The 24343-nt window shown below is 44.0% G+C and overlaps 1 protein-coding gene across 3 annotated transcripts in view; it reads left to right on the top strand.

Moving 5' to 3' along the window:
* The window catches only part of ryr2a (ryanodine receptor 2a (cardiac)), a 710821-nt gene that overhangs the window by 187677 nt on the left and 498801 nt on the right, over positions 1-24343 (top strand). For all 3 annotated transcript variants that reach the window (XM_070545357.1, XM_070545356.1, XM_070545355.1), the window contains exons 34-38: positions 2253-2412; positions 4745-4831; positions 5069-5200; positions 11135-11229; positions 11309-11484. In XM_070545357.1, the coding sequence (XP_070401458.1) occupies positions 2253-2412; positions 4745-4831; positions 5069-5200; positions 11135-11229; positions 11309-11484 (650 nt within the window). The remainder of the gene's footprint in view (positions 1-2252; positions 2413-4744; positions 4832-5068; positions 5201-11134; positions 11230-11308; positions 11485-24343) is intronic.

The raw sequence follows: 24343 nt of genomic DNA, 5'->3' as shown, positions 1-24343 counted from the left end.
TCACTGTCTGGTTTGGGTCAGCCACAAAAATGGACAAATGCAGACTACAGCGTATTATTAAAACAGCAGGAACAATCATTGGTGCCCAACTGCCCTCTGTCCAGGAACTGTACATCAGCAGGAGCAGGAAAAAGGCAGGGAATATTGTCCAAGATGCCACACATCCTGCATCTACTCTCTTCCATCTCCTCCCATCTGGCAGACGCGACAGATCGCTGTACACAAAAACCACCAGACACAAGAACAGTTTCTTTCCTTCAGCCATTTCTCTCCTGAATCTGTAGATTATTTTACCATCCTTTTACTATAGTTTTTAATACTTATTCAGTATGCTTATGGATATGTGTGTGTGTGTGTGTGTGTGTGTGTGTGTGTGTGTGTGTGTGTGTGTGTGTGTGTGTGTGTGTGTGTGTGTGTGTGTGTGTGGGTATGTATAGATGTATATATGTGTGTGTGTGTAAATGAACATGTGTGTGGGTATACATGTTCTTATGTGTTTTTAGGTATATTTATTCTCATTTATTGTAGATGTTGTATGTTTTAGAGAGCGAACATCTACCGAAGCTAATTCCTTGTAAATGAAATTTTACTTGGCCAATAAATCTGAAATCTGAATCTGAAATCTGTCGAAACGTTAGATCTGTTTGTATGCACCTATTAAAGTACCCAGGACCAGTTTGCTCCAGCCATTCTTTCTCCTCTCCTGCCTTTATGGCATTAGCAAAGCAGCTCTGTCCAGACTCCAGCTGGTTCAGAATGCAGCGGCAAGGTTCTTGTGTGGTGCTAACAGAAGACATCACATTACACCAATTCTCCAATCCCTTCACTGATTGCCAGTCCGATTTAGGATTCATTTTAAAATTCTTATTTTAGTTTTCAAGTTTCTGAATGGCCAAGCCATACAATACAACTGTAAATATGCCAGATTGTAGCCTTAGGCTAATTTCAATCTGCAGTCCTCTGGCAGGTTGATGCCAACAGAGGTAAAACAATAAAATAGAACAGTTAGGAGCATATACAAAAACAAAAATGAAAACAAGTAAAAATGTCATAGATGATTGCATATTTGAGCTTCCAGTAGCCACAGTTTAAATTTTCTTTAGAAAGTAACAAAACTCGAGCTTCCCTTCACTGGAGTAGGAATGCTGTTCCAGAATGTTGAGCCCTGGAATGACAGAACATTTAGATTTTAACTTTTAAAGAGCAAGTCACTCCGAATCACCATTTTTGTTTTTGCTGATAAACTATATAAATGAGTGTCCAATTGTGCTGTAGACAAATGTAGTCAATCATTCGGCACTTTAGTGCATCTTAGTTAAAATTGAAATGTTCTGCCTAAAACTGTCAGCGTTGCACCGTCGTCAGGCAAAAACTCAGCACTGCATTTGAATTTAAACTTGCCATCGCTATTGGCTAAGAGGTACACTATGATGTTAGATGGTACATTATGATGTCACAATGTCGTGAGTGTGTGTATTTGTTAGAGGCTCCGCCCTCTCGGTCTGCTAGGCAACAGCATTTGTTGCATTTTTCAAACAGGAAGTGGGAGTTGAGTAAGAATCTGGCAGGGGGTGACTTGCCCTTTAAATCTGGCTTTAGCATCACTTCTATAGGTTTGCCTCCATCCCACTGAGTACTTATTTTTACTTCTGTATATTTTAAGGTTTTTAATTGTCTGTTTATTTGTTTATTTTTTGTATAAACCTGGTTTTATTATTAAGCCTAAAGGTTTTTCTCCTTTTCATTTTCTTGCCTACATTTGTGTAACTTATGGTTTAACTGCCTATTTAGTTTTAGTTCTTCTTTTTAATTGAACTTTCAAATGTTGAAATTGTTTTTAATTGTGCAGCGTTTTGGGCAGCTGCGTGGTTGTGTTGAAAGCGTTAAACAAATAAAATGGCATGGTATGGTAGTGTGTAAGTGCCATATGTGTTCCAGTGTGACAGGACCTTCTGCAGTTTCTGACTCTTGTTGAAGATTAGATGTAGATCTCCGCAAAGCTGGGCAGTACGGCACTTGAGGAAAATGGAGCTGATGCCACCAAGCAGTGCTTTTGAAAACATGTCAGACAGTCAGATATTGCTGATTTATTTTAATATTGTTTAAAATTGTCCTTTATTATAATTTCTTTAATGTTTAATGTTAATCAGTGTTATTGAGGTTGCTTTTAGAGGAAGTTTGGATACCACTCTCATGAATCCTAATGGAGTTCTATGTTTTATCCCTAATGTCCCTCCCCTGTTGTCCAACAGTGTAAAGCGCAATAACTGTTACATGGTTTGGGCTGGAGAGAGCAGTAGTCCCAGTCAGGGCAGGAACAACAATGGTTTGGAGATCGGCTGTTTGGTTGATACAACAAACGGTCTGTTGACCTTCACAGCCAACGGGAAGGAACTCAGCACATATTATCAGGTAAATATCTGCCTTATCTGGATTTGTTTGTTCAGTTAGTATTCATCTGATTGCTGGCACAGCAACATATTGATCCAGTTTCTCTTTCTTTGTATGCAAAACCAGCTCAGTGGCATAGTGGTATGAGTGTCTGCCTTGGGACGGGTGATTGTGGGTTCAATCCACCACAGTCAGGTCATACCAAAGACTTTGAAGCCACATTCTGCAACTTTTACACCTTAAATAATATTTTTTGTGAAGTTTTGGCCGCATACTATTGTCCATTATGTTCATTTTAGACACATTTGCCAACCCAGACTGTTACATTTCAGTGCCCCTCCCGAAAATCTCCTGGGACCACCATTCTCACAAATTCCTCACAATTTCCTGCAGAGCGCTGATTATTCGTGCACTCTGCAGGCAGCTACTTCCAGCACACTGCCACAAGTTGCGCCATCACAAAATGGCCACCACGACACGCACCGACAACCCTGCGGCTACAGCTCTGGTCAGCCGCCTCGACAATAGAAGCGCGTAACATGGCCCGCCTTGGACTCGGTGTCCCCCGCTTCCCTCTAAACGTTTTCAAAATTCTATCGGAGGTGTGAATTGGTGCTCCTTCCGACAGGAGACTCCGCCACACATGCCCAGCAGACCCTCACAACACGTTTGGGCCTGCCAGGACTGACTGGCTTCCTCCCCTACCATCAAAGCCAACTTACCACCAGGTAGTAGTCAGTTGAAAGCTCAGCACCTCTCTTCACCCGAGTGTCCAAGGCATGAGGTCGCAGATCAGATGAAATGACTACAAAGTCAATCATCGAACTGCAGCCTGAGGTATCCTGTGCCAAAAGCACATATGGACGTCTTTATGTTTTATCAAACCGGTTTGATTTTCACCTCAGCGTCTCATGAGGCAGAAAATCTGAAAATTAGGCGCCCACAGCGAGGTATATGCTGAGCAAACAGTCATGTGACCTTGAGCAGAGCTGAACCTTTTTTACAGATGAAAAATCTCAAACAGATATCTGCTACGACCACATTTTATTGTACACTCATCAATAAAATCCTGTTTCCCCAGGGGCGAGCAGCTATGTGTAGCGCTCAGCCAGCTGTGTCCGCAGGAGGGAGGGAGAAGCGCAGAGCACATTGAGTTCCCACAGATTGATGGCCTTGCTATGCAGAAGTCCACAATCTGAAGGCGCGGGGGGGGGGGCCTCCACAGCATCTGTCTGCATTCCTTCCTTTGTGGGGGTTGTTGTTAGCAGCTTCAAGGCTGCCATGGCGTCAGATTAGGATAACAAGACTTTGTTTGGGTCAGGCAGAGATAATTTTCCCCTCTGCCTTCAGTCTGTATCTGGTCATTCCAGTCCTTCAGTGAAGCCAATTCGGGTTATTAAACATCTCCACACCGTCCGGTGGCCCTCTCCGAGATGACATCCATTTTGCGCACTAACACCGGTAACGCAGCTAAGACATTGTCCAGCTTACGATTCACCTCGAGTAACGTCCCAGTCTGTGAGGTCTACGCCTGGGCGGTGCTTCCCGTGGGTGCGGGTCGCCCTCCAATCACTCCCGTCTTCCCAAATTTCCAGAAAACCAGATATCCTCCCACTCCAATCAGAAGAAATCCAGTGATCATCAGGCCAAATGTTCACGCATCTTCGACGTCCTCAATGGACAGCTGAGAGAGACATACGACCTTCCACTGCTTCCAGGAATCGAGCATATATCCCGCTGCGTGTGTCCCTTGCGGGCAAGTGGGAGCCCCCTCCTCCGTTCTCATCGTAGAAAAAATCTTATCAATCTCGTTGAATGACCAATTAATTAAATCCATTTCTGAAAAATAGGGATTTCCAGAGGAAATGCAGAGAAGCGCTCTGTAGGCAGACGGGACAAAAGAGCCTTGGGGGAAAAAAGATAAGGGAGCAAAAGCAGAAGCGTCTGTGCTCTGCGAGTGCCAGGAGAAGAAACAGATTAAATCCAACTGTACATCTCCTTTAAGCCCCATGAGATGTCTAATCTGCAGCTGTTACACACCTGCTTAGACTCTATCAAAACCTGGATGGCTGGGAGCTTTCTACAGCTGAATGAAGATAAGACTGAGATCATCATCTGTGCCCCAGACAAGCTGGTTCAACTTGGAGTCTGCAAGTGAACTCTGCATGAGTTACAGCTGCTATGGGAGTTCACAGTTAGCTTTTCAGGAGTTATTTAGTCCAGAAATGACCTACAGAGCTGATTAGGAAACAATCCTTTTTAACACTCAGGTTTGACTCTCATGTGTTGCATATAAACAATTTTTAGTGTTGCTTAACACCCCAAAATTAACACTTTGAAATTTACTGTGCAGGTGGAACCAAGCACCAAGCTTTTCCCAGCAGTCTTTGCTAAAGCCACCAGTCCCAACGTATTTCAGTTTGAACTTGGGCGTATTAAGGTAAGATGGGAACATCCTTGTGCTTCATTTTTCTACTTTCTAACCAAAAAAACTGTTGTTAATAAAAACCTTTGGGTGCTACATGGGTGAGGAGACTGAATGTGTCACACAGTGGACTCAGTTGGATTGTATACTGGATTAGAACGGGATCTTTTTTGTAGAGACCTTAAAGGATCAATGTAGTGACATGGTAGTATAAAAGGTTGAACTGACTAATTTGTCTCTTTGCCCTGCTAGAATGTGATGCCTCTTTCAGCTGGTCTGTTTAAGAGTGAAAGGAAGAATCCAGCTCCCCAGTGTCCTCCACGGCTCCATGTCCAGTTTCTCACTCCTGTGTTGTGGAGTCGTGTTCCCAACCACTTCCTCAAGGTAGTGACTTCCATATTATCAAAGGAGAGATGGGACAGTCTGGTGGTGGTGGCCATGGCTTTTATCCAATCTTCAGCCCTCACACATTTAATTATATTCTATGTCAAAGAAGTTCCTGAAAAACATTAAATGTGGGAAAAAAGCAAAAAGAAGACTGGAGTGCTCAAAGTGACAAAATTATTCATTAGGTGCAATCACAAAAAACGTTTCAACACCCGCCCGAGTCTTCGTCAGAGTAACATCTGAACAACCCGTCAAGTTCAATATTTACAGGTGCACTTAATCAGGGAGTGATCCCTATTGGACAAATACTCACAAGTAGGAGTGAGTGTACACAAGTGAAAGATAAATATCATAGTAAATCTTAAAATGTATCATTGACATTTCATCAAATAACAAATTATGTACATCGTGATGGCATGCCTTGGTCCATGTTGTTTTTCTAATGGCCGTTTTGTATTCAGAAATTCAAGTTCGTGCTCGTCTGAATGTTACCAGTGGTTTTTGGGAGCTGATCTCTTTCATTGTCGGGTCACTGTTAAGAAGATGTCAATGCTTATGAATAATGTTGGTGATTCTTCCTGCTGCTGGCGAGAACTCCGTAGAAAAATGACGCGTGGATGTGATGTCTTGTGTTTTTTCACCAGAAGAGATGCGCTATCTGTATTTCTTGCTCTTATTCTTCTTCTGATCGTTGAAAATGATCTACATGCTTTCCACATACAGAGGAGTTAAAGGGTTTGTCTCATTTCCATCAAAACCAACCTCCAGATTCTACACCTACAAATTCCTTCCCTTTGGAGATCGCCCGATTTATTCTGGCAAAGAATTACTTCACATATCAAGACGATTTCTAACTGCAAAATCAGGGCACAGCAACGGGGAGCACGTTCACTCCCTCTTATGCCGGCCTGACTATGGGTAAATGGGAGGAAAATATAATTTTCAATGATCAAAAGAATGCGTTTCTACCACATATTGCTCTTTTGAGAAGATATATTGAAAACATTCTTTTCATTGGGAGAGGTAACCTAGATGAACTTGAACTTTTCATGGTTTTTATTAATTCCTCCACTTCCTATCTTCGGTTCACAATGGAAAACAAGTCCTATTTACATCAGTTTTCTGGACTGGGAAATCTCTAAGAACGCAGAAGGAGGACTAGAAACAACCATTTTCCGTAAACCCATGAGCAGAAACACATCATTGAGAGCTGACAGCAACCATCCACGTCATCTCATGAAAAACATCCCCACTGGCCAATTCCTGACTGAAAACAATTAGCAGCTCTGCTCTGGGATTCAAAGTGATGGCTGCAGACATGACACAACGCTTCCTGCAGAGAGGATACCAGCCCGCTGCAATCGCATTAGAATGTGAAAGAGCAAGAAATACAGATAGAGCATCTCTTCTGGTGAAAAAAACACAAGACATCACATCCACGCGTCGTTTTTCTACAGAGTTCTCGCCTGCAGCAGGAAGAATCACCAACATTATTCATAAGCATTGACATCTTCTTAACAGTGACCCAACAATGAAAGAGATCAGCTCCCAAAAACCACTGGTAACATTCAGACGAGCACGAACTTTGAAAGATCTGGAGGTGCATTCAGAAACAAAAGCACCTCCGATAGATGAAACCTGGCTTCCTGGTCAACAGTTTGGTTTGTCTCGCTGTGGCCGTTGTGCGTAATGCTCCAACTCCCATGACAAAAATCTTTTACACATCCACCTACAGGCAAAAAGTACAAGATCAGATCATTCATCAGCTGTAGCTCTACTCATGTGATCTATTGAAATGTCCGTGTGGATTGGCAAATGTGGGACAAACCAAAAGGCCTTTGAAAATGAGAATTTCTGAACACAAAACGACCATTAGAAATAACGACACGGACTATGCCATGGCATGCCATCACAGAGAACCAAGTCATGGATCAGCAGCTTGACTTTAGTTTTGGGGAATTGAAAAAAATCAATTCTCCCACCAGAGGGGGTGATATCATCAAACTACTACTGAAACGGGAGGCCTTCTGGATTCACACTCTTAACACTCTTGAACCCACAGGATTAAATGAGGATAAATAGTTTGTCATGTTTTCTTTAATTTTCTTTTAAGTATGTAGGCAAGGCAAGGCATCTTTATTCAGAGCATATTTCAAACACAGAGGCTGTTCAATGTGCTTTACAATTATCAGGACATGATATGAAAACACTTCTTCCAGCTCTTGGAGAGTACAGACGCTTTTTTCTCCTCTCCCTCCCTCCTCATCCCAAGGCTCTTTGCCCTGGCTTTATGTGCACGGCACTTTCTGCATTTTTTCTGGAAACTGTAAATTATTAAAAATGGACCTGGTCAGTTGGTCTCTCAACGCGATCGACAAAATCTTCTCAACGATGAGAACGGGAGAAGGGACTCCCAGATGCCCCTCTGGGACAGAGCCAGCTGGGTATATCATGGACTCCTGGAAAAAGTGGAACCTGATCTGCCTCTCTCAACTGTCTGTAGAGGATTTTGAAGACGTCTGGATATTTGTCGTTTTGGGGTCGGGATTCCTGCTGTTTGGCCTGAGCGGTTACCTGGCTTACCGGAAAATTAACGAGCTTTCGAGGAATATTGGCTCAATCCCGGACCTCAGGAATGGAATGCTTCGTGCTGTGAACGCACAAACTCATATAATTGTCGAGATGAGATGCAAGCTTGGAACTTTGGCTGAGATTCAGGCTCTGGCACAAAAGGTGGATTCCATCAAGGACAGAGTTGGCGGATCAGCATGGATTGGCATAGATTAATAACGCCATTATTGGATTTAGAGGGGTTGAGGACCGACAGAATTCTAAGGCAGAGAGGAACTTATCTCTTTCTGTCCCCAAAACAATTTTTATCTGAATCTGGTGCCCTTGAGCCTGTGAGGCTGAAGTGAAAACTCCCCCCTCAGAAGAAATGTGGAATGCTGCCGTCGCTATGGAAACTCTTTCTCCCTGTCCCAGGCTGGGCGGGACTCTGACTGGTGAAGGCCATGGAACCGTATCTAAGAGTCAATGTGCCCTCTAACCCATTATCTCCCCCCCTGTCCAAATGGAGGTGATGAGTGCTGCTCCATGCGGCTGCATGCACTGAAGTGAGGAGAGTGCCAACCCTACCTCCCCACCTAGTGGACACTTGTGTTGTGTAATGCAGTCTGTGTGCATATCTGTCTGAGGTGTTTTATTGCATCGCAAAGCTACCCTATCTGTGGAGGGTAACTCAGAAGGGCCTTTTTTCCCTCCCCCTGATTCTTTCCTCATATAAACCCTCTTGATCTATTACGGTAGCACGACTCGCGTTGCGAAGACCACAGTCACCAATTCTTGTTATTTGTCTAAGTATGTATGTCTGATCTCAGAATTGTGAGTACTGAAACTCTAATTTCCGTTCTCTTAGTTCTTGTTAAGACTCTAGCAGCAGCATTCTGAACAAGCTGCAGTTGCTTCACAGCTTTTCTGGGAAGACCAGTTAGGAGACCATTGCAGTAGTCCAGCCGACTAGAAATAAAAGCATGAATGAGTTTCTCTAAGTCTGGTCTGGACATGAGACCTCTGACTCTTGATATCTGATGAAGGTGATAAAACACTGATTTAGTTATAGCCTTAATATGTCCAGAGAAGCTCTGGTTGGAGTCAGTAATAACACCTGGATTTCTAACCTGGGTCTTTGTCTTTATTCCCCTGGAGTCTAGTTGAGCAATAACACCCATTCCATCCTTCTTGTTGCCAAAGACAATAACTTCAGTCTCGTCTTTGATCAGTTGAAGGAAGTTGACAGCATCCAGTTGTTTGCTTGTTCTAGACGCTGACAGAGTGAGTCCAGTGGCCGATAGTCACTAGGTGATAGGGCTAGGTAGATCTGGGTGTCATCAGCATAGCTATGATAGGCTATGTTATTAAGTATGACCTGACCCAGGGGGAGCATATAGAGATTAAAGACCCCACATGGCATGGTGATCCGGTTTGATTGGTAGTCCCTAATAGAGACAACATGGCCCCTGTCTTCGAGATAGGATTGGAACCAGCCAAGCACTGTGTCTGAAAGTCCCACCCACCCAGTACATAATTGCATACATAATTTGTTATTATCCGATGATATGACAATGATACATTTTAAGATTTACTATGATATTTATCTTTTACTTGTGTACACTTACTCCAACTTGTGAGTTTTTGTCCAACAGGGATCACTCCCTGATTAAGTGCACCTGTATATATTGAACTTGACAGGTTTTTCAAATGTTACTCTGACGAAGACACAAGCGGGCGTTGAAACGTTTTTTTGTGCTTGCATATATTACATATTTTTGTCACTTTGAGTGCTCCAGCCTTCTTTTTGCTTTTTTCTACATCATTGTTCTTTGCTGTGGAGCACCAACTGGTGACTGGATTATACGCAGAGTAGGGCTGGGCGATAATAGACATTTTTTAAATGCCTATATAATTTTGAAACAAGATGCTCGATGACTTTAAATCTTTATATCGATATAACAGGTTAAACTGCTATGCTAGCGATTAGCCGATATGCTAGCGACATGTTGCTCCATCTCTAAGCGGTTATTGCGTGTATTCTCACAAGTTTGCTCAATCTGAGAGCCTCTGGGTAAATGTGCTGCTCTAAACTTTGCATTTGGCGTTCTGTTATTTAATTATTTGGGGACGTTCAACGCCAACAAAGTTCTGTTTATCCATCCTGCTTGTGCGGAGATGAGCCAAATCTCTCCCTCCCCTGTGTAATGGGAAATATCTATGGATAGCTGGAGTGGCCAAATGACCTCAAACATATTGTAAGGGTTTGAATAGTAAACTATAGGATTAACATTTAATTTAGAAGGTGAGCTCAACGGGTGAGAAATGTTGTTCCGGTTCCGTTTTTTCCGCTGTGGTTTGTTATGCTAGTAGATACTCCATTACGAGGGATTCTGTTGAAAAGGTTAAGAGTTTGTAAGGCGTGGGTTACGGCGACAGTAGCCCGAAAATAATACTCATAAAAGAGCAACCAGAGACTCTGAGTCATTGCAGTATAATCACTGATATGAGCCAATAATGTCCAGCCATGTTTGCCCTGATAACAAATAACTCCACGATGCAGGACCCATGTGACCTTCAGTAGATGCAATTACATCATCATACATTCAGCTTAACATGATTCTCTCTGGATAAGAAATAAACAATATGGGCCACCTCTAGATGAAATTTAAACAATAATGTGTGTGTGTGTGTGTGTGTGTGTGTGTGTGTGTGTGTGTGTGTGTGTGTGTGTGTGTGTGTGTGTGTGTGTGTGTGTGTGTGTGTGTGTGCATGTTAACAGACAGCTGTACCAGAGAATAGGCAATGATGTTAAAGTTTGACAAGAATCAATACATTTTTATGCGTTTAATCTACTGATGTATGTATTTAGTTTCTCAAGACAGCTTGAAGTGAGTTAACTTGTAAATATTTTACAGAAGGAAAAATATCGAGATATGTCGAGGTATATCAGAATTCAGCAAAAAGATATGGAGATATAAGTTTTGGTCCGTATCACCCAGCCCTAGCGCAGAGGATCTCAGAAGTGAAAACATAAAATGTGAAGGAATGGATGGTCTGTAACAAACCAGACTGACCACAATACATTTTAGGCTTTTCTTCCACACAAGCCTGTTGGAAATGGCTGCCAACACCTTTGTACGGACCACAATTAGCCTATAGGTTATAATTGGCACAGAGAAAAACCCAAAATGATATGTTTGTCATTCAGAAGGGTCACAGTTGCCTCCAGCAAAAGTGACAAACGTGAAAGCCTCTCCTAATAATCCTGAACTACAAGTGAATTCCATGCTGACCTCAGCAAGAGTTTTTCTGCAGGCACATTTTCAGACACACCTCTTCTAACAATGTCATACACAAACATCTCATGTTTTTGTGCAGATTTCAACATCCAGAGTGAACGATCGGCACGGCTGGCTTGTCCAGTGTAACAAACCTCTCCAGTTCATGTCTCTGCACATTCCTGAAGAAAACAGGTTGAGCATCCACAGCTACACACACAGTCAGAACTACAATTATCCCAATCTGTCACTTACATCTCTATTCCTGCTGTAGGTCGATTGATGTCCTAGAGCTGTCGGAGCAGAAGGACATATTAAAGTTTCACTACCACACCCTCAGGCTGTACTCGGCTATCTGTGCCCTCGGAAACAACCGCGTGGCTCATGCTCTCTGTTCCCATGTTGACGAAGCACAGCTCCTGCAGGCGATAGAGAATAAGTACATGCCAGGTAACACGCAAAACAGTGGCCTCTCTGAAAATCTTTCCGTAATACTCACAACTGGTTTCTGGTAAAATCTGTTAAAGCACATGAGCAGATGTCTGCCTTCAGTTTTTACTGTGTATTTTAACAGTAATAGCAAATGGAGACAGAACAACCCTCCCACTGTCCTAATGGATGACCCCGCGAGGAAAGTTGACCATTGAGCAGGGTTGATGGTTTATCCCTTGGGTCCATGTGGCAGGGGTGAGGAGTGAGCACCACCTCACCCCTGCCACATGGATCCAAGGGATAAACCATCAACCCTGCTCAATGGTCAACTTTCCTCGCGGGGTCATCCATTAGGACAGAGGGAGGGTTAAGACTTTTTTCTTGAGTTGTAATTGCACCATGGTCTACTCAAAACATGTTCATGAAGTTCTTCTCAAAAAAACCTTCTCCCATAAAGCTGTTTCAGCAGTTTTATTTTTTACAGTTTCAATATCCTGCAGAATGCTGTTTTAAGCAAACAAGCTGGAGCTGGCCACAGCCACCCCTCCCCCCGCTCAGGTTGCTGTTGATTCCTTGCACCTACGTTACCTGATCACATGGATCTGCCAAGGTGGATGTTAACAATGAGTACAGGGGTATTGTGGCAACTTATTGTTTTTGCAAAGTCGCCAATTTTGCCAGAAATGACCCTGCACTATTTATACCAGGGGTCTCCTACCTTTTGGAGACCACGAGCTACTTTTGCCGAGTGAAAGTACAGAAGAGCTACTGCCATAGGATTTATTCACATTGATACTTCTATGTGTGAATATGCTTACTATAGGCATTGTATTCACAAGTTTATTTCTCTGTATTTCAGTAGATCAATATTTTTAAAAAGTAAAAGTAAAACAGTGACGTTCCTGTTTTGAAACTCAAACTTAACGAAACCTTTCAGAATATGAAATGCAGATCTACTTCCTGTGAATTATATGACTTTTTTAAAAGAATGGATCAGTTCCTGACCCTACGCCCTGACCAGAGCCTAAGTAGCAACGTCAGTTTTTCAGTGTTCAGCTATTATGTCATAAATGACCAAATACTTCCAAAAACCATAGAATGCCATTGAAAGAACATTTAATGTTCTTTCAATGGCATTTAAAGAACTATACCATACCAAGTTTATTTCTATAGCACATTTTCAAACAGCATGACAGCCGATCAAAGTGATGAACAAAGAAACAACAAAGATAATAAAAAAATCAAACGGCGAGATACAATAATAAAAGCAGCGTTCAAAAGCAAGATCATTTAATATAGTAATGTATGCTATAGTGGAGAAAAAATAGGGCAACGTTAGAATCAAAAACCTTAAAAATGTATATACCTGTATTTTGTTTACATCAAAACATGGTGGTGTAGTGTAATGGTTGATTGCTCTTTTATGAAAGATGAACCATCCTACATAATAATTTGGAATATTAATTTTAATAAATTAATAACCAAATTTTATAGAGATAAGAAGACTCAAAGGTTGTTTTCATTGATAAACTGGCGATCATATCCGTGTGTCTGTGTTTCCGTTCAATGAAAAGACAAGTTTGAAATTTAAGTTTTAATTCTTCAATTTAAACTAACGATTTGAAATGACAATCATAGGAAAAACAATCAACATTGGCAACCTTGTCGGACAATCTTTAACAGTTGATATTTGAAGCTTGCACAAATAGACCTTGTGTTGGATGTGCTAAGATTGAGAATGATGTAATTATGAATGCGTGCATGCAGGTGTCTGAGATTGCTTCAGGGAGAGAAAAGGTGAATCTGAGTGAAAAATGATGTTTTGAATTAAACTTATTTCTTATTAGAAAAACTGCATCAGAACGCTATCTATCGTGTTCTGCCTCACCGCACTTAGGACCCTCTTTTAGATCCGGACCTCGGTAGGATGTTCTCCAGATGACACCTTGGCTGACAGAGAAGACGAAGGTGTGCTGACGGTCCAGTCCAGAGTTGACCTTGGTACACGTTGATGAAGCGTTTAGCAGATGCGCTTTCTCAAGTTTAAATTATCTCAGAAATCAAAAGACTCTGGGACGAGTCTGCGTTAGCTGGTTGCATTTCAGCTATTCTGTCTGGCTTGACAGAAATAACGTGGTGGGAGAAAAGAGCCGGCAGGGCTCCTTTCCCCGTGGCGTTGGTACCGCACGTCCTCTCTCTTTCGTTGTCAATCTCGTACTGACTAACTTACCAAAAACCACTTCTCTTCCCAAAGCAAACTTGTTGTGCGTCAGAGCAAATGTGTTTTGAGTTACTGTGGATACAGACCTGTGTGAGCGAGTGTGAAGGTCATCGCTAAACATCTCCAAAAACATTATTTAATTAAGTATTGATTCATTATAGTTCATTATGATTACCCAAAGCATAATAATCATTCATTTGATTAAAATACATTTATAATGAGCAAAGTGATAAAATGATTATTTAGCATTAATAAACAAAGAAAGCATAAGACTCTTTATTATGACTAGATTGTGTGAGAATTCCATCTTCTGGAGCTGCAGGTGTTAGATGTTGTGGCTTCTTCCAGACTTGCTGTCGGCTCAGGTCTTAATCTGTGGGTGAAAGTTGCTGCGTGACCCAGCTCTGACCCAGCCGGGCAAATACGACCTTTGGCACAGAAAACCCATACTTCCTCACGTTACAGTGGGAATTATTTCCCTTGGAGAATCACAACAAAAATAAAACATTATGTAACTATAAAAGCAACTGTGTACAAAAAAAGGATTAAAAAAACTAAATTAGATGAAAAGTTCGTATTTTGCACATTTGTACTGTGAGAAGCCAAATGAGGAGCTAAATTGTCATGTTGGCCTGGAGACCCCAAGATGCCCTCAAGTGGCAGTAGTTCCCACGCTTCGCTTTTTTCACAGCAGTGGCCCTAAAACGATCTAATACACGGATTTTCTGCTTCCTCCTCAAGTGACGTGTAGCATGCGTGGATTAATCACAGTCCAATGCCCGCCCAGTAATAAAATGTTTTAATCATCAATGGCATCAAGCAGTTGGACTTAAAATGAAGACTTTAGTCATCAGTGGTAGTAAATAAGTTAAGGAAGCCATAGACTTAAGGAGACATGGACACATAAACAGAGTTGATGGAGTCTAGGTCATGCTAGGGCTGGACGATATAGAAATAACTATTTATTTTTATTTTGATTGATATTGATAATTATTGAAAAATATTTAAAAATTGTGGAAAATATATTTTAGGTGCAGCCCTGGCCATTTTATTTTTGGTACTTTTATTTTTTCTCCGCCCCTTCTCGCTACAACATCTTAAGGGCTGCCACAAATGACTATTTTAATAGTCGACTAATCGTGTCATTCATAAAAGTTTAGCTTATTGCACCAGGATGCTCTAACACACCCATCATTAGCTTCTAGTCTGAAGTGTGATCAGCTATGGGCCATCTAATAATAAAGACAAGATGAAAGCATATCAAACAACTTTAATTAACTTGTAACCTGTTAATACAACTGCTACAACCACATGGAGGTAGGCACCTAAAGCCAAACATGACTTGTGTTCACAAGAGGCATGGTGGCAAGGTTGAAGCGCTTCATCTTCCAATCTTAACTCAGGAAATAGCAGGACACACCACGGTACACACCTGTAGCACGGCTGGCCCACACGTCAGCAGTCAGTGACCATCGACAGCTCTGAGGGTCTGCTTTAGCATGCAGATAAAAGATATTGAAGTTAGTTTATTTACCAGATTAATAATTCTGTTAAATCACATAAAGTAGGTGAAGATTTAACACAAAGAAAATGTTTCATGCTTTAAAAATATTAGTTTCTTGTTGTTTCAATCAGAAACCTTGTTATTTTTTATCATAAATGCATTTTATTCAAATGTTTATTTTATTTGTGGCCGCATCAGTGATCAGTGCGTCGGAGGACAAGGTGATGTGCCCCGCTCCACAGCAGCGAAACACATCAGGCGCAAATAAAAGACAGAAAACATTAAAGGAAATGAACCGACATGAACGATCGCGTGTCAGTACCTACGCACTGGCACAGCGCGTTGCCCCCCGAGAGCAGGAGCTTGTCACCTGCTGACAGCAGGCTGCTGTCTTTTCTGAGGGCTGCATCTTGCCGGTCATTATCACGTGACAGCGACTAGTCGATGACAGGCATAAAAAGTCACTGTAGTGAAGTCGACTAGTTCATACAACCCCTACTGCTCCCCAGAGTGTTCTGCAGCGCACGTTCTCTTTGAACTTGAGATCAAATTTTCGCCTCCTCTCCGTCTCCGCACGGTTAAAGTTACCCTCGCGGTCTATCACTCGCAAATCAAAAGTGAGACGATGACACAACCGCCCCCCGTACTTGCTTGTTACCACATTCCACCCGGCCACAATAAGAGACCGGCCATTATTCACCTCCGCCGACTCCGACACCGGCCATAAATTGAATGCAGGCCTGTATTAGAGGATTTACGGTAACTCTGTTGATGTTAGCAGCTAACAAGAGGTAAACTTACCAATGCGACTCTTTTTTCTACACCATGACGTGCTTCCTCTTAACTCATTTGCTACCAGTGTTTCTCACTGATTTTACTGTTTTTTTAAGAGTCACAGAACATTGCGCGCTAGGATGATTTCGACGCCAAAACAACCAAAACAAAGAGGAGACTCACCTCTTACATCAGGAAGAATCCACGCGTTTCGAGCGTTATCCGTTCTTTCATAATCCGTTGTTGAATTGTGATCAGCAGAAGCTTTTCCGGTTCGTGCCTCACTTTTTTTTTACAGGAACGATCCAAAACCATAGATATACGTATTAGCTAGATCCCTCACCCACGCTGTTCGTCAATGGACCCTGACGTCCGTACGCGGCGGCCATCTTACTTCGGACAGCTGCCCCCCTCTAACACTGGTGTTTCGTGGTGCATGCACTATTTAAACAACTCTAACTTTCTCAATTTTCAACCTATTTTCATACGGTTTGATTTTTTAGAATCATTAGAGACGTGGCTATGAAATATATCAGTTTTGGCAGGAAACTCCCCTTATTTCACTCCACTTTCCAGCCGTTTCCCCCCATCCTAAATATGTTAATGTTTATGTATTTAGCAGAGGCTTTTGTCCAAAGCGACTTACAAGTGATAATCGGCATGTTGCCCTTGAGGCTAACAACAACAACAACAATAACAACTTGACATCAATCATGGAGAGGAGGGAACAAAGGAGTGGACAGTAGAGAGGGGGGACGGGTGCAGGGAGGGTGCTAGTTTAGAAGATGCTCTCTGAATAGCAGGGTCTTCAGGAGTTTCTTGAAAATCGAAAAGGAAGCCCCTGTTCTGGTAGTGCTTGGAAGGTCATTCCACATTTGTGGAACGATGCATGAGAAGAGTCTGGATTGTCCTGAGCATGGTGTAGGCCCTGGTAGCCGATGATCCTGTTTTGACTGGAGTGACCGGGCCGAGACGTAAGCCTTTGCAAGAGGATTCAGGTACAGTAGATGGGAGACGTACCATCTCGGACTTTGTATGCTAGTGTTAGCAATTTGAATTTGATTCGTGCTGCTAGCGGTAGCCAGTGGAGCTCAATGAACAGAGGGGTGACGTGTGCTCTTTTTGGCTGATTGAAGACCAGACGCACCGCTGCGTTCTGGACCATTTGAAGAGGTCTCACAGTACAGCCTGGAAGACCAGTTAGAAGGGCATTGCAGTAATCGAGGTGGGAGATGACATTAGATTGCACCAGGAGCTGGGTGGCATGTTGTGTTAGGTATGGTCTGATCTTTCGGATGTTATACAGCGTAAAGCGGCATGCACGAGCAACAGAGGCAACATGATCTTTAAAGGTCAGGTGCTCATCAATCACAACACCCAGATTTCGAACTGCCTTTGAAGGAGCCAGAGATAGGAAGTCATTTTAGATTGAGATAATGTGCTGTATGGATGTTTTTGCTGGGATGACAAGTAGTTCAGTTTTAGACAGGTTGAGTTGGAGATGGTGGGATTTCATCCATTTTGATATGTCAGAGAGACAGTTTGATATTCGTGCAGAGACAGTGTGGTCGTCCGGTGGAAATGACAGATAGAGCTGGGTGTCATCTGCATAGCAGTGGTAGGAGAATCCATGTGATCGAATGATCTCACCCAGTGAGGTGGTGTATATGGGAAAGAGAAGAGGTCCTAGTACAGAGCCCTGGGGGACTCCTGTGGCAAGATGGTGCACGGTAGAGGATTGTCCATGCCAAGATATACTGAATGATCGTCCTGTGAGGTACGATTCAAACCAGGCGTGTGCTTTCTCTGTGTAGAGTTAAATCTACATACTGAAATCACCTCTGTTGCTATTCAGTGGATATTCCGAAAAATGACCAATCAGATTAACCTATGAAGCTTTTATCATATATATAAATATCCCGGATACTTATATATCGATCTAAGTTCATACATCAACCTGTTTGATCTAATTTTAATCCAAAGATTAATGTTTAATTTAGATAATTAAATTTAATAGCAAAAAATATTTTAAATCAGAAGCTAGGATCTTTGCTTTCAAATAACCAGAAATATTAGACCTTTTCTGTGTTTCGTTTCAATAATGAGGCAAGTTTAAAAATGAAGAAATTTATTACTAACAATTTTAAACTGAAAGATGTGAAACGACAATTATACAATGACAATTCATGGATGGCAATTTTAATGACAATTTTCAACAGCTTTGATATTAAACTTGTTTTAAAAGCAAATCTGTGTTGGATGGAACTAAAATGAAAAAGACGAGTTGGATGCGTGAATGAAGTTCAGAAGGTTTCTTTCAGAGAGAATGAAAAGCGTTCTGGATGCAATTGATGTTTTGCAGCTAACTGAGTTATTTTGAGAGAAACAGCATCAAACGCATTCTCATTTTCTGCCTCACCCAAACAGCTGACCCTCTTGTGGATTCGGAGATCGGGAGGATGGGTTCATCCAAGATGACACTCGGGGCTGGCAGGGAAGACGCAAGCGTCCGATTGTCTGGTCCAGAGTGGTAGCCAGGCACATGGTTGTCAAGCGTTGGCAGATGGAGTGTTCTCGTCTTAACTTAACTTCAGAAATCAATGACTCTGGTAGAGTCTTCATTAGCTGGTTACAGTTTCGTTTATTCTTTAGCTATTATTGTCGGCGTGACTAGAACAGTAGGTGGAGGCTTAGGAGACATCCGTTCCACTTTCCTCCGTGGTGTTGGTTCAAGAACTGAACGTGAATCTGTGATGGTTACAGTTTTACCAAAAGCTCCCACTCTCTCCGGAAGAAAGCTTGATCATGCGTCACAAACATGTGTTGCGGTTATTGTTTATCTGGACTCTGTGTTAGCTGGATAAGGTGAACTTGACCTTCTTTGTTGAACGCATCTTTATAATCATTATAACAATTATTATTATACCCAAAGCATAATAATCCATTTCATGTAATTAAAATACCTTTATATTGAACCAAGTGATCATTTTATGATGATTATATTAAACAGTAATAAAATCAATGAGTTTATTAATTATTATCTAATTATTACCATCGTGACTTGCATTGTCCTTCTGGGACGGAACAGCAGATATGGTGTTATGATCTTGAGTAGACTCGTGGCTCCTTGGGTTAATCTGTGGATTCAAAAGTACTGTTTGACCCAGCTTGACCCAGCTGGGCAATTGTGACCTTTGCCACAAATCAGAGAACCTTCATCATGTTATATCTGTGACGCCCATGCTAGAGAGTGTGGACAAAAGGACGCCATGGTTGACAGTGTCAAATGTAGCTGATAAGTCGAGCAGGATAAGCACTGAGGATTTGGCAGTCGCTCTAGCTTCTTTTAAGGATCTGGTCACTGCTAACAGAGCAGTTTCAGTGGAGTGGCCCTTTTTGAACCCAGACTGGTAAGGGTCAAGCAGACAGTTTTGTGAGAGGTATTCTGTGACCTGCTTGAAAGCCACCCTTTCAATGATTTTGGACAGAAAAGGGAGGAGAGAGGTAGGTCGGTAGTTCTCCACATGATTTGGAGGAAGAGATGGTTTTTTTAGCAGTGGTTTAACCTGAGCATGCTTGAGAGAGGTGGGAAATGTACCGGATGTCAGTGAAGCGTTGATCACATGTGTGACTGCGGCGGCTACTGTAGGAGCAATAGCTTGGAGCAGCTTAGTCGGAATGGGGTCCAGTGGGCTTGTAGTAGGGCGGCTGCACGTGAGAAGCTTGGACACACAGTTCTCAGTGAGAGGGGAAAAAGAGGAAAATGAAGCAGTAGAGCTTGAGATGGTTGGGCTAGAAGGAGTTTGTGCTAGCGAATGTTCAGGGGTGGCCAGTTGAGCAAACTGTTTGCTTATAGCTGCCACTTTGTCAGTGAAGTATGAGGCAAAGGTGTCAGCTGATAGATTGTTGGCTGGAGGTGGAGACAGAGGGTTGAGCAGAGTTTTGAATGTTGAAAATAGTTTCTGAGTCAGTAGAGCTGAGAATTTTGTCAGTGTGGAAAGCTTTCTTTGCATCAGTGATGCTGGCAGAGAATGAGGACAGTAAATCATGAAATTTCAGTTGATCACCAGGATCTTTTGTTTTGCGCCATTTCCATTCCGCAGCTCTAAGACTGGTGTGTAGAGACCGGAGGGCATCATTTAGCCAAGGGTGCGACTGAGAGGATCTAGCAGGTCTAGTGGCTAAAGGGCACAAGTTGTTAAGACAAAAGCAGAGTGTGGAGCAGAGTGACTCGGTGGCTTCATTCACTTCATAAGACGAGAATGTGCTGGGAGATGGAAGAGTGGAGGCAACAAGAGAGGAGAAGAGGTTGGGTAACAGATTGCGGAGGTTACGGCAGAATGAGACCATTGGGGAAGAAGCAGTGGACCTCCCTTTTAGAGTCGTGCTGAAATGGATGAAGTAATGATTGAAAAGATGCAGGGGGTGTGACAGAGATTGTGTCTATAGCACAGTTTCTGGTGAAAATGAGGTCAAGTGCTTTTCCAGCTTTGTGAGTTGGAGGACTTCGTACTAGTTTTAGATCAAATGATGACATTAGTGACAGGACGCCTGATCAGCTGGGATTGTCCAGGTGAATATTCATTATGTATTTATCAAGAGAGTTCTCTGTCTTGTCTTGAGCTGTAAAAAGGTGAAGCAGTTCAGATGAGCAGAGGCATGAAAGGCCTTGGCCAATATCTCATGTAGATTAGACTGTCAGAGACCTTACATCTCCACTCGAGCAGACGCAGCAGAGCGTGACCTTTAGGTCAAAAACAGGACATTTCATGACCCTACAAAGGCAAACCATTTGTAAATCCGTTAATATTTCATCAAGTTATAAGTATTTTTATTTGAGCCGTGCACTCACCCACAGCTAGAGAATGGTTAGCTGTTTGAAGTAAGATGGCCGCCGTGTAAGGACGCTGTCGACTCCCAGTTAGGTCATCTAGCTAATACATATATGATATCTATGCCCAAAACGATCTCCTAACACATCGATGTTCTGCTTCCTGAGACGTGTGACCTATGCAGATGAAGATCGGCTTCCGAGCTGAGATGTTTTTTCTCTCGGCGTGGGGGCTCGTTCCGATGCCCAAACAGTAAAAAAATGTAAATGACGACTTTATTCGTCAGAAAGGCAGGAAGCAAACGCCGAACATGCCGCAGCAGGCGAGATTAAAATAAATGCTTGTAAAATAAGGTATTTTTATTTGTCGGCATTGTCGTGATGAGTTGACTAATCGTGGCAGCCCTAGCCATCTTGCTGTGGCTGCCTCGTGCCCTTTTTTGGCTTGAGAGGGGTGGGCCTGGTGACGTAGCGTGCCCGAGTCTGTGGTTTTGATTGTTCAGGAGTAAGTAGTGAGTCTAGTATGCTGCTACGTGATAGGTTAAAACGAAAAAAAGGAAACTTTGTTTATCAAAGTTTTATTGCACCACATGTCTGTTGACAGATAGATTGAACTATTGAATCATCGTCCAGCCCTAGGTCAGGCATTGGGACTTTGTCATTGATGAGGAGGGCGCGGGCAGTAGAGTAAACGATTTGAAAAAAATAATTATTTTATTGGTTTATAAATGTTGCCATGGTCTTAGACAATCCTAATTAGTCAACCTTCTTTCTATGAGCCCTCGCGGTCCTTCGGTACTGGCCTTTTGGTCATCCCGAAGGTTAGAACCAAAGCATACGATGAAGCATCATTTTCCTACCACAGCCCTCGTCGGGAACAGTCTGCTGGAGAACCTCAGTAGTTACGGTACCAATTTCCAGTGCTTACGAATCGATACCGATACTTAACCTGTTCTGCAAGCCCGAGAAATGCTCTTTCCACCAGCGGACCATCTCATTCCTGGGCTTCATGATTTCAGATCAAGGCATAACCATGGACCCTCAGAAGGTCCAGGTGGTCACTGACTGGCCCCTCCCGGCGAGCCTGAAACAACTACAGAGTTTTCTGGGTTTCTGCAACTTTTGCCGCCGTTTTATTAAGAACTTCAGCACCATTGTGGCACCTCTCACCTCACTCACCCGACCAAGCCCACCCGGCCAACCATTCCGTCTAACTCCAGACGCCATTCGGGCCTTCCGCCATTTGGTCACCTGGTTTACGTTGGCCCCTATCCTCCGCCATCCTGATACTATTGTACCCTTAGTGGTCGAAGTCGATGCCTCGGACGTCGGCGCCGGTGCCATCCTGTCCCAAGGCGGGCCCGACGACAGACTCCATCCCTGCGCCTACTTCTCTAGAAAGTTTTCCACTACCCAGCAGAAGTATGGCTTGGGTGATCGTGAACTGCTGGCCATAAAATGGCCACTGGAAGAATGGAGACAGTGGCTTCTAGGCACCACCCAGCCTTTCACTATCTGGACGGACCATCAGAACCTGACTCACATCCGATCCGCCAAGCATCTCAATCCTCGCCAGGCCCGCTGGGCCCTCTTCTTCGAGCCCTATGAGTTCCATCTCGCCTACCACCCTGGAACAAAGAATCAGAAGGCTGATGCCCTCTCCCGCCAGTTCACACACTCCACGCCTACGTCCGAGCCTGCACCGATTCTCCCAGAGCACAGATTCCTGGCCCACCTGAGGTGGCCGTTGGAGAAGGCTATCCAGAACGCCCTCCGGGATGACCCCGCACCTCCAGAGACCCCTGCGAATCGTCTTTATGTCCCTACATCCTGTCGCAGCGAGGCGCTCTCCTGGGCCCACTCGTCACGCATGTCTGGCCACGCGGGGTTCTCTCAGACTCTGAAGTTCCTCCAACGAGCGCTTTGGTGGCCATGCATGGCGAAGGATGTTAAGGAATACACTAGCACCTGTGACATCTGCGCCCGCCCCAAGACACCCAGCCAGGCCCCTGTTGGTGTCCTCAGACCTCTTCCGGTGCTCAGCCTTCCCTGGTCCCACGTGGCCCTGGACTTCATCACAGGACTCCCGCCGGTCAACAACCTCAACACAGTCCTCACGGTCACAGACCGGTTTTCAAAAGTTGTCCACTTCATCGCCCTTCTGGTCTCCCTTCGGCCCGACGCACTGCAGAACGGTTCCTGGAGAACGTGGTGCGCCTCCACGGCTTCCCTGTCGATGGGGTCTCCGACCGGGGTCCCTAGTTTACGGCCTGATTCTGGAAAGCCTTTTGCCGCCTAATGGGAGCATCGGTCAGCCTATCCTCAGGCTATCACCCGCAGACCAATGGTCAGAAGGAGCAGGCTAACCAACAGCTGGGTCAGTACCTCCGGAGCTTTGTCTCGGCCCAACCCTCGCAGTGGCCTAAATACCTCCTCTGGGCAGAGTTGTCCCACAATCTTCGCACCTCCTCGACCACTCACATGTCCCCTTTCGAGGTCTGCTATGGCTACCAGCCCCCAATCTTCGCCCACCAGGAGCCCGAAGTCACTGTACCTGCCGCACAATCCCTAGTGAGGCGCTGCAAGAATGCCTGGATCAAAGCACGAGCTTCCATCACCCGAGCTAATGCCCGTTACGCTCACCAACATCTCCGCCGACACTGTCCTGGTCCCTCCTATGTTCCTGGGGATAAGGTCTGGGTGTCCACCGTGGACCTCCGCTTCCATGCCGGATCCAAGAAGCTCGCATCCCGGTTCCTCGGGCCTTACACTGTACAGAAGGTCATCAACCCAGTCTCGTACCGGCTGTGGTTGCCGGCGAGTCTCCGTATTCATCCCACCTTCCACACCTCCCGGCTCAAGCCATATGTGGGGCTCCGGCGCCTCCGCCTGCCCGCTTCCTCGACGGTGAGCCCATCTGCACCGTCCGACGCGTCCTGGACGCTCGTCGCAGAGGTCGAGGATGACAATACCTCGTCGACTGGGCGGACTATGGCCTCGAGGAGCGCTCCTGGGAACCGGCCCGCTCCATCCTGGACCCTACCCATATCTCTGACTTCTGGGACCAGCCTCTTCCAGCTAGCCGGTCTCCACCCTGGACAATAACTCTCAGCATGCTCCTCGCGGGGATTCCCTCCACGTCACACCTACGTCACTAACCGCGACTCCCCAGCTCACCACTCAGTCATCATTTCTTCAGATCCATGATCAGAGTTTCCAATCAACCTATCCATCCTACGAACTATCTGCTCACAGTAAGTGCTCTCACTTAACCTCTGGAAAACCCAGCATCTCCGTGTCACTTCATTGACGCTCGTACTACTAGGGATTCCTAGATCAAACCGCGAGCCAGCGTTTCACAGACGCTACCACTTCCGCGTCTGTGAAACCACGCTCTCTACATCTCAACTCCTTGTATTCCAGCCGGCCAGTCTGACATAATGCATATGGAGACATGACTGCAATAATAAGTAAAGGTTATCAGCTGTAGGTTTAGTGTGTTCATAGGAAACGTGAGAAAAGAACACAAAACACATTTCTCTTTATG

The sequence above is a fragment of the Nothobranchius furzeri genome, chromosome 16 (genome assembly GCF_043380555.1).
Source record: "Nothobranchius furzeri strain GRZ-AD chromosome 16, NfurGRZ-RIMD1, whole genome shotgun sequence".
NCBI lineage: Eukaryota > Metazoa > Chordata > Actinopteri > Cyprinodontiformes > Nothobranchiidae > Nothobranchius > Nothobranchius furzeri.
The sequence above is the reverse complement of the archived record's forward strand: the minus strand, read 5'-3'. Positions and strand labels throughout refer to the sequence as shown.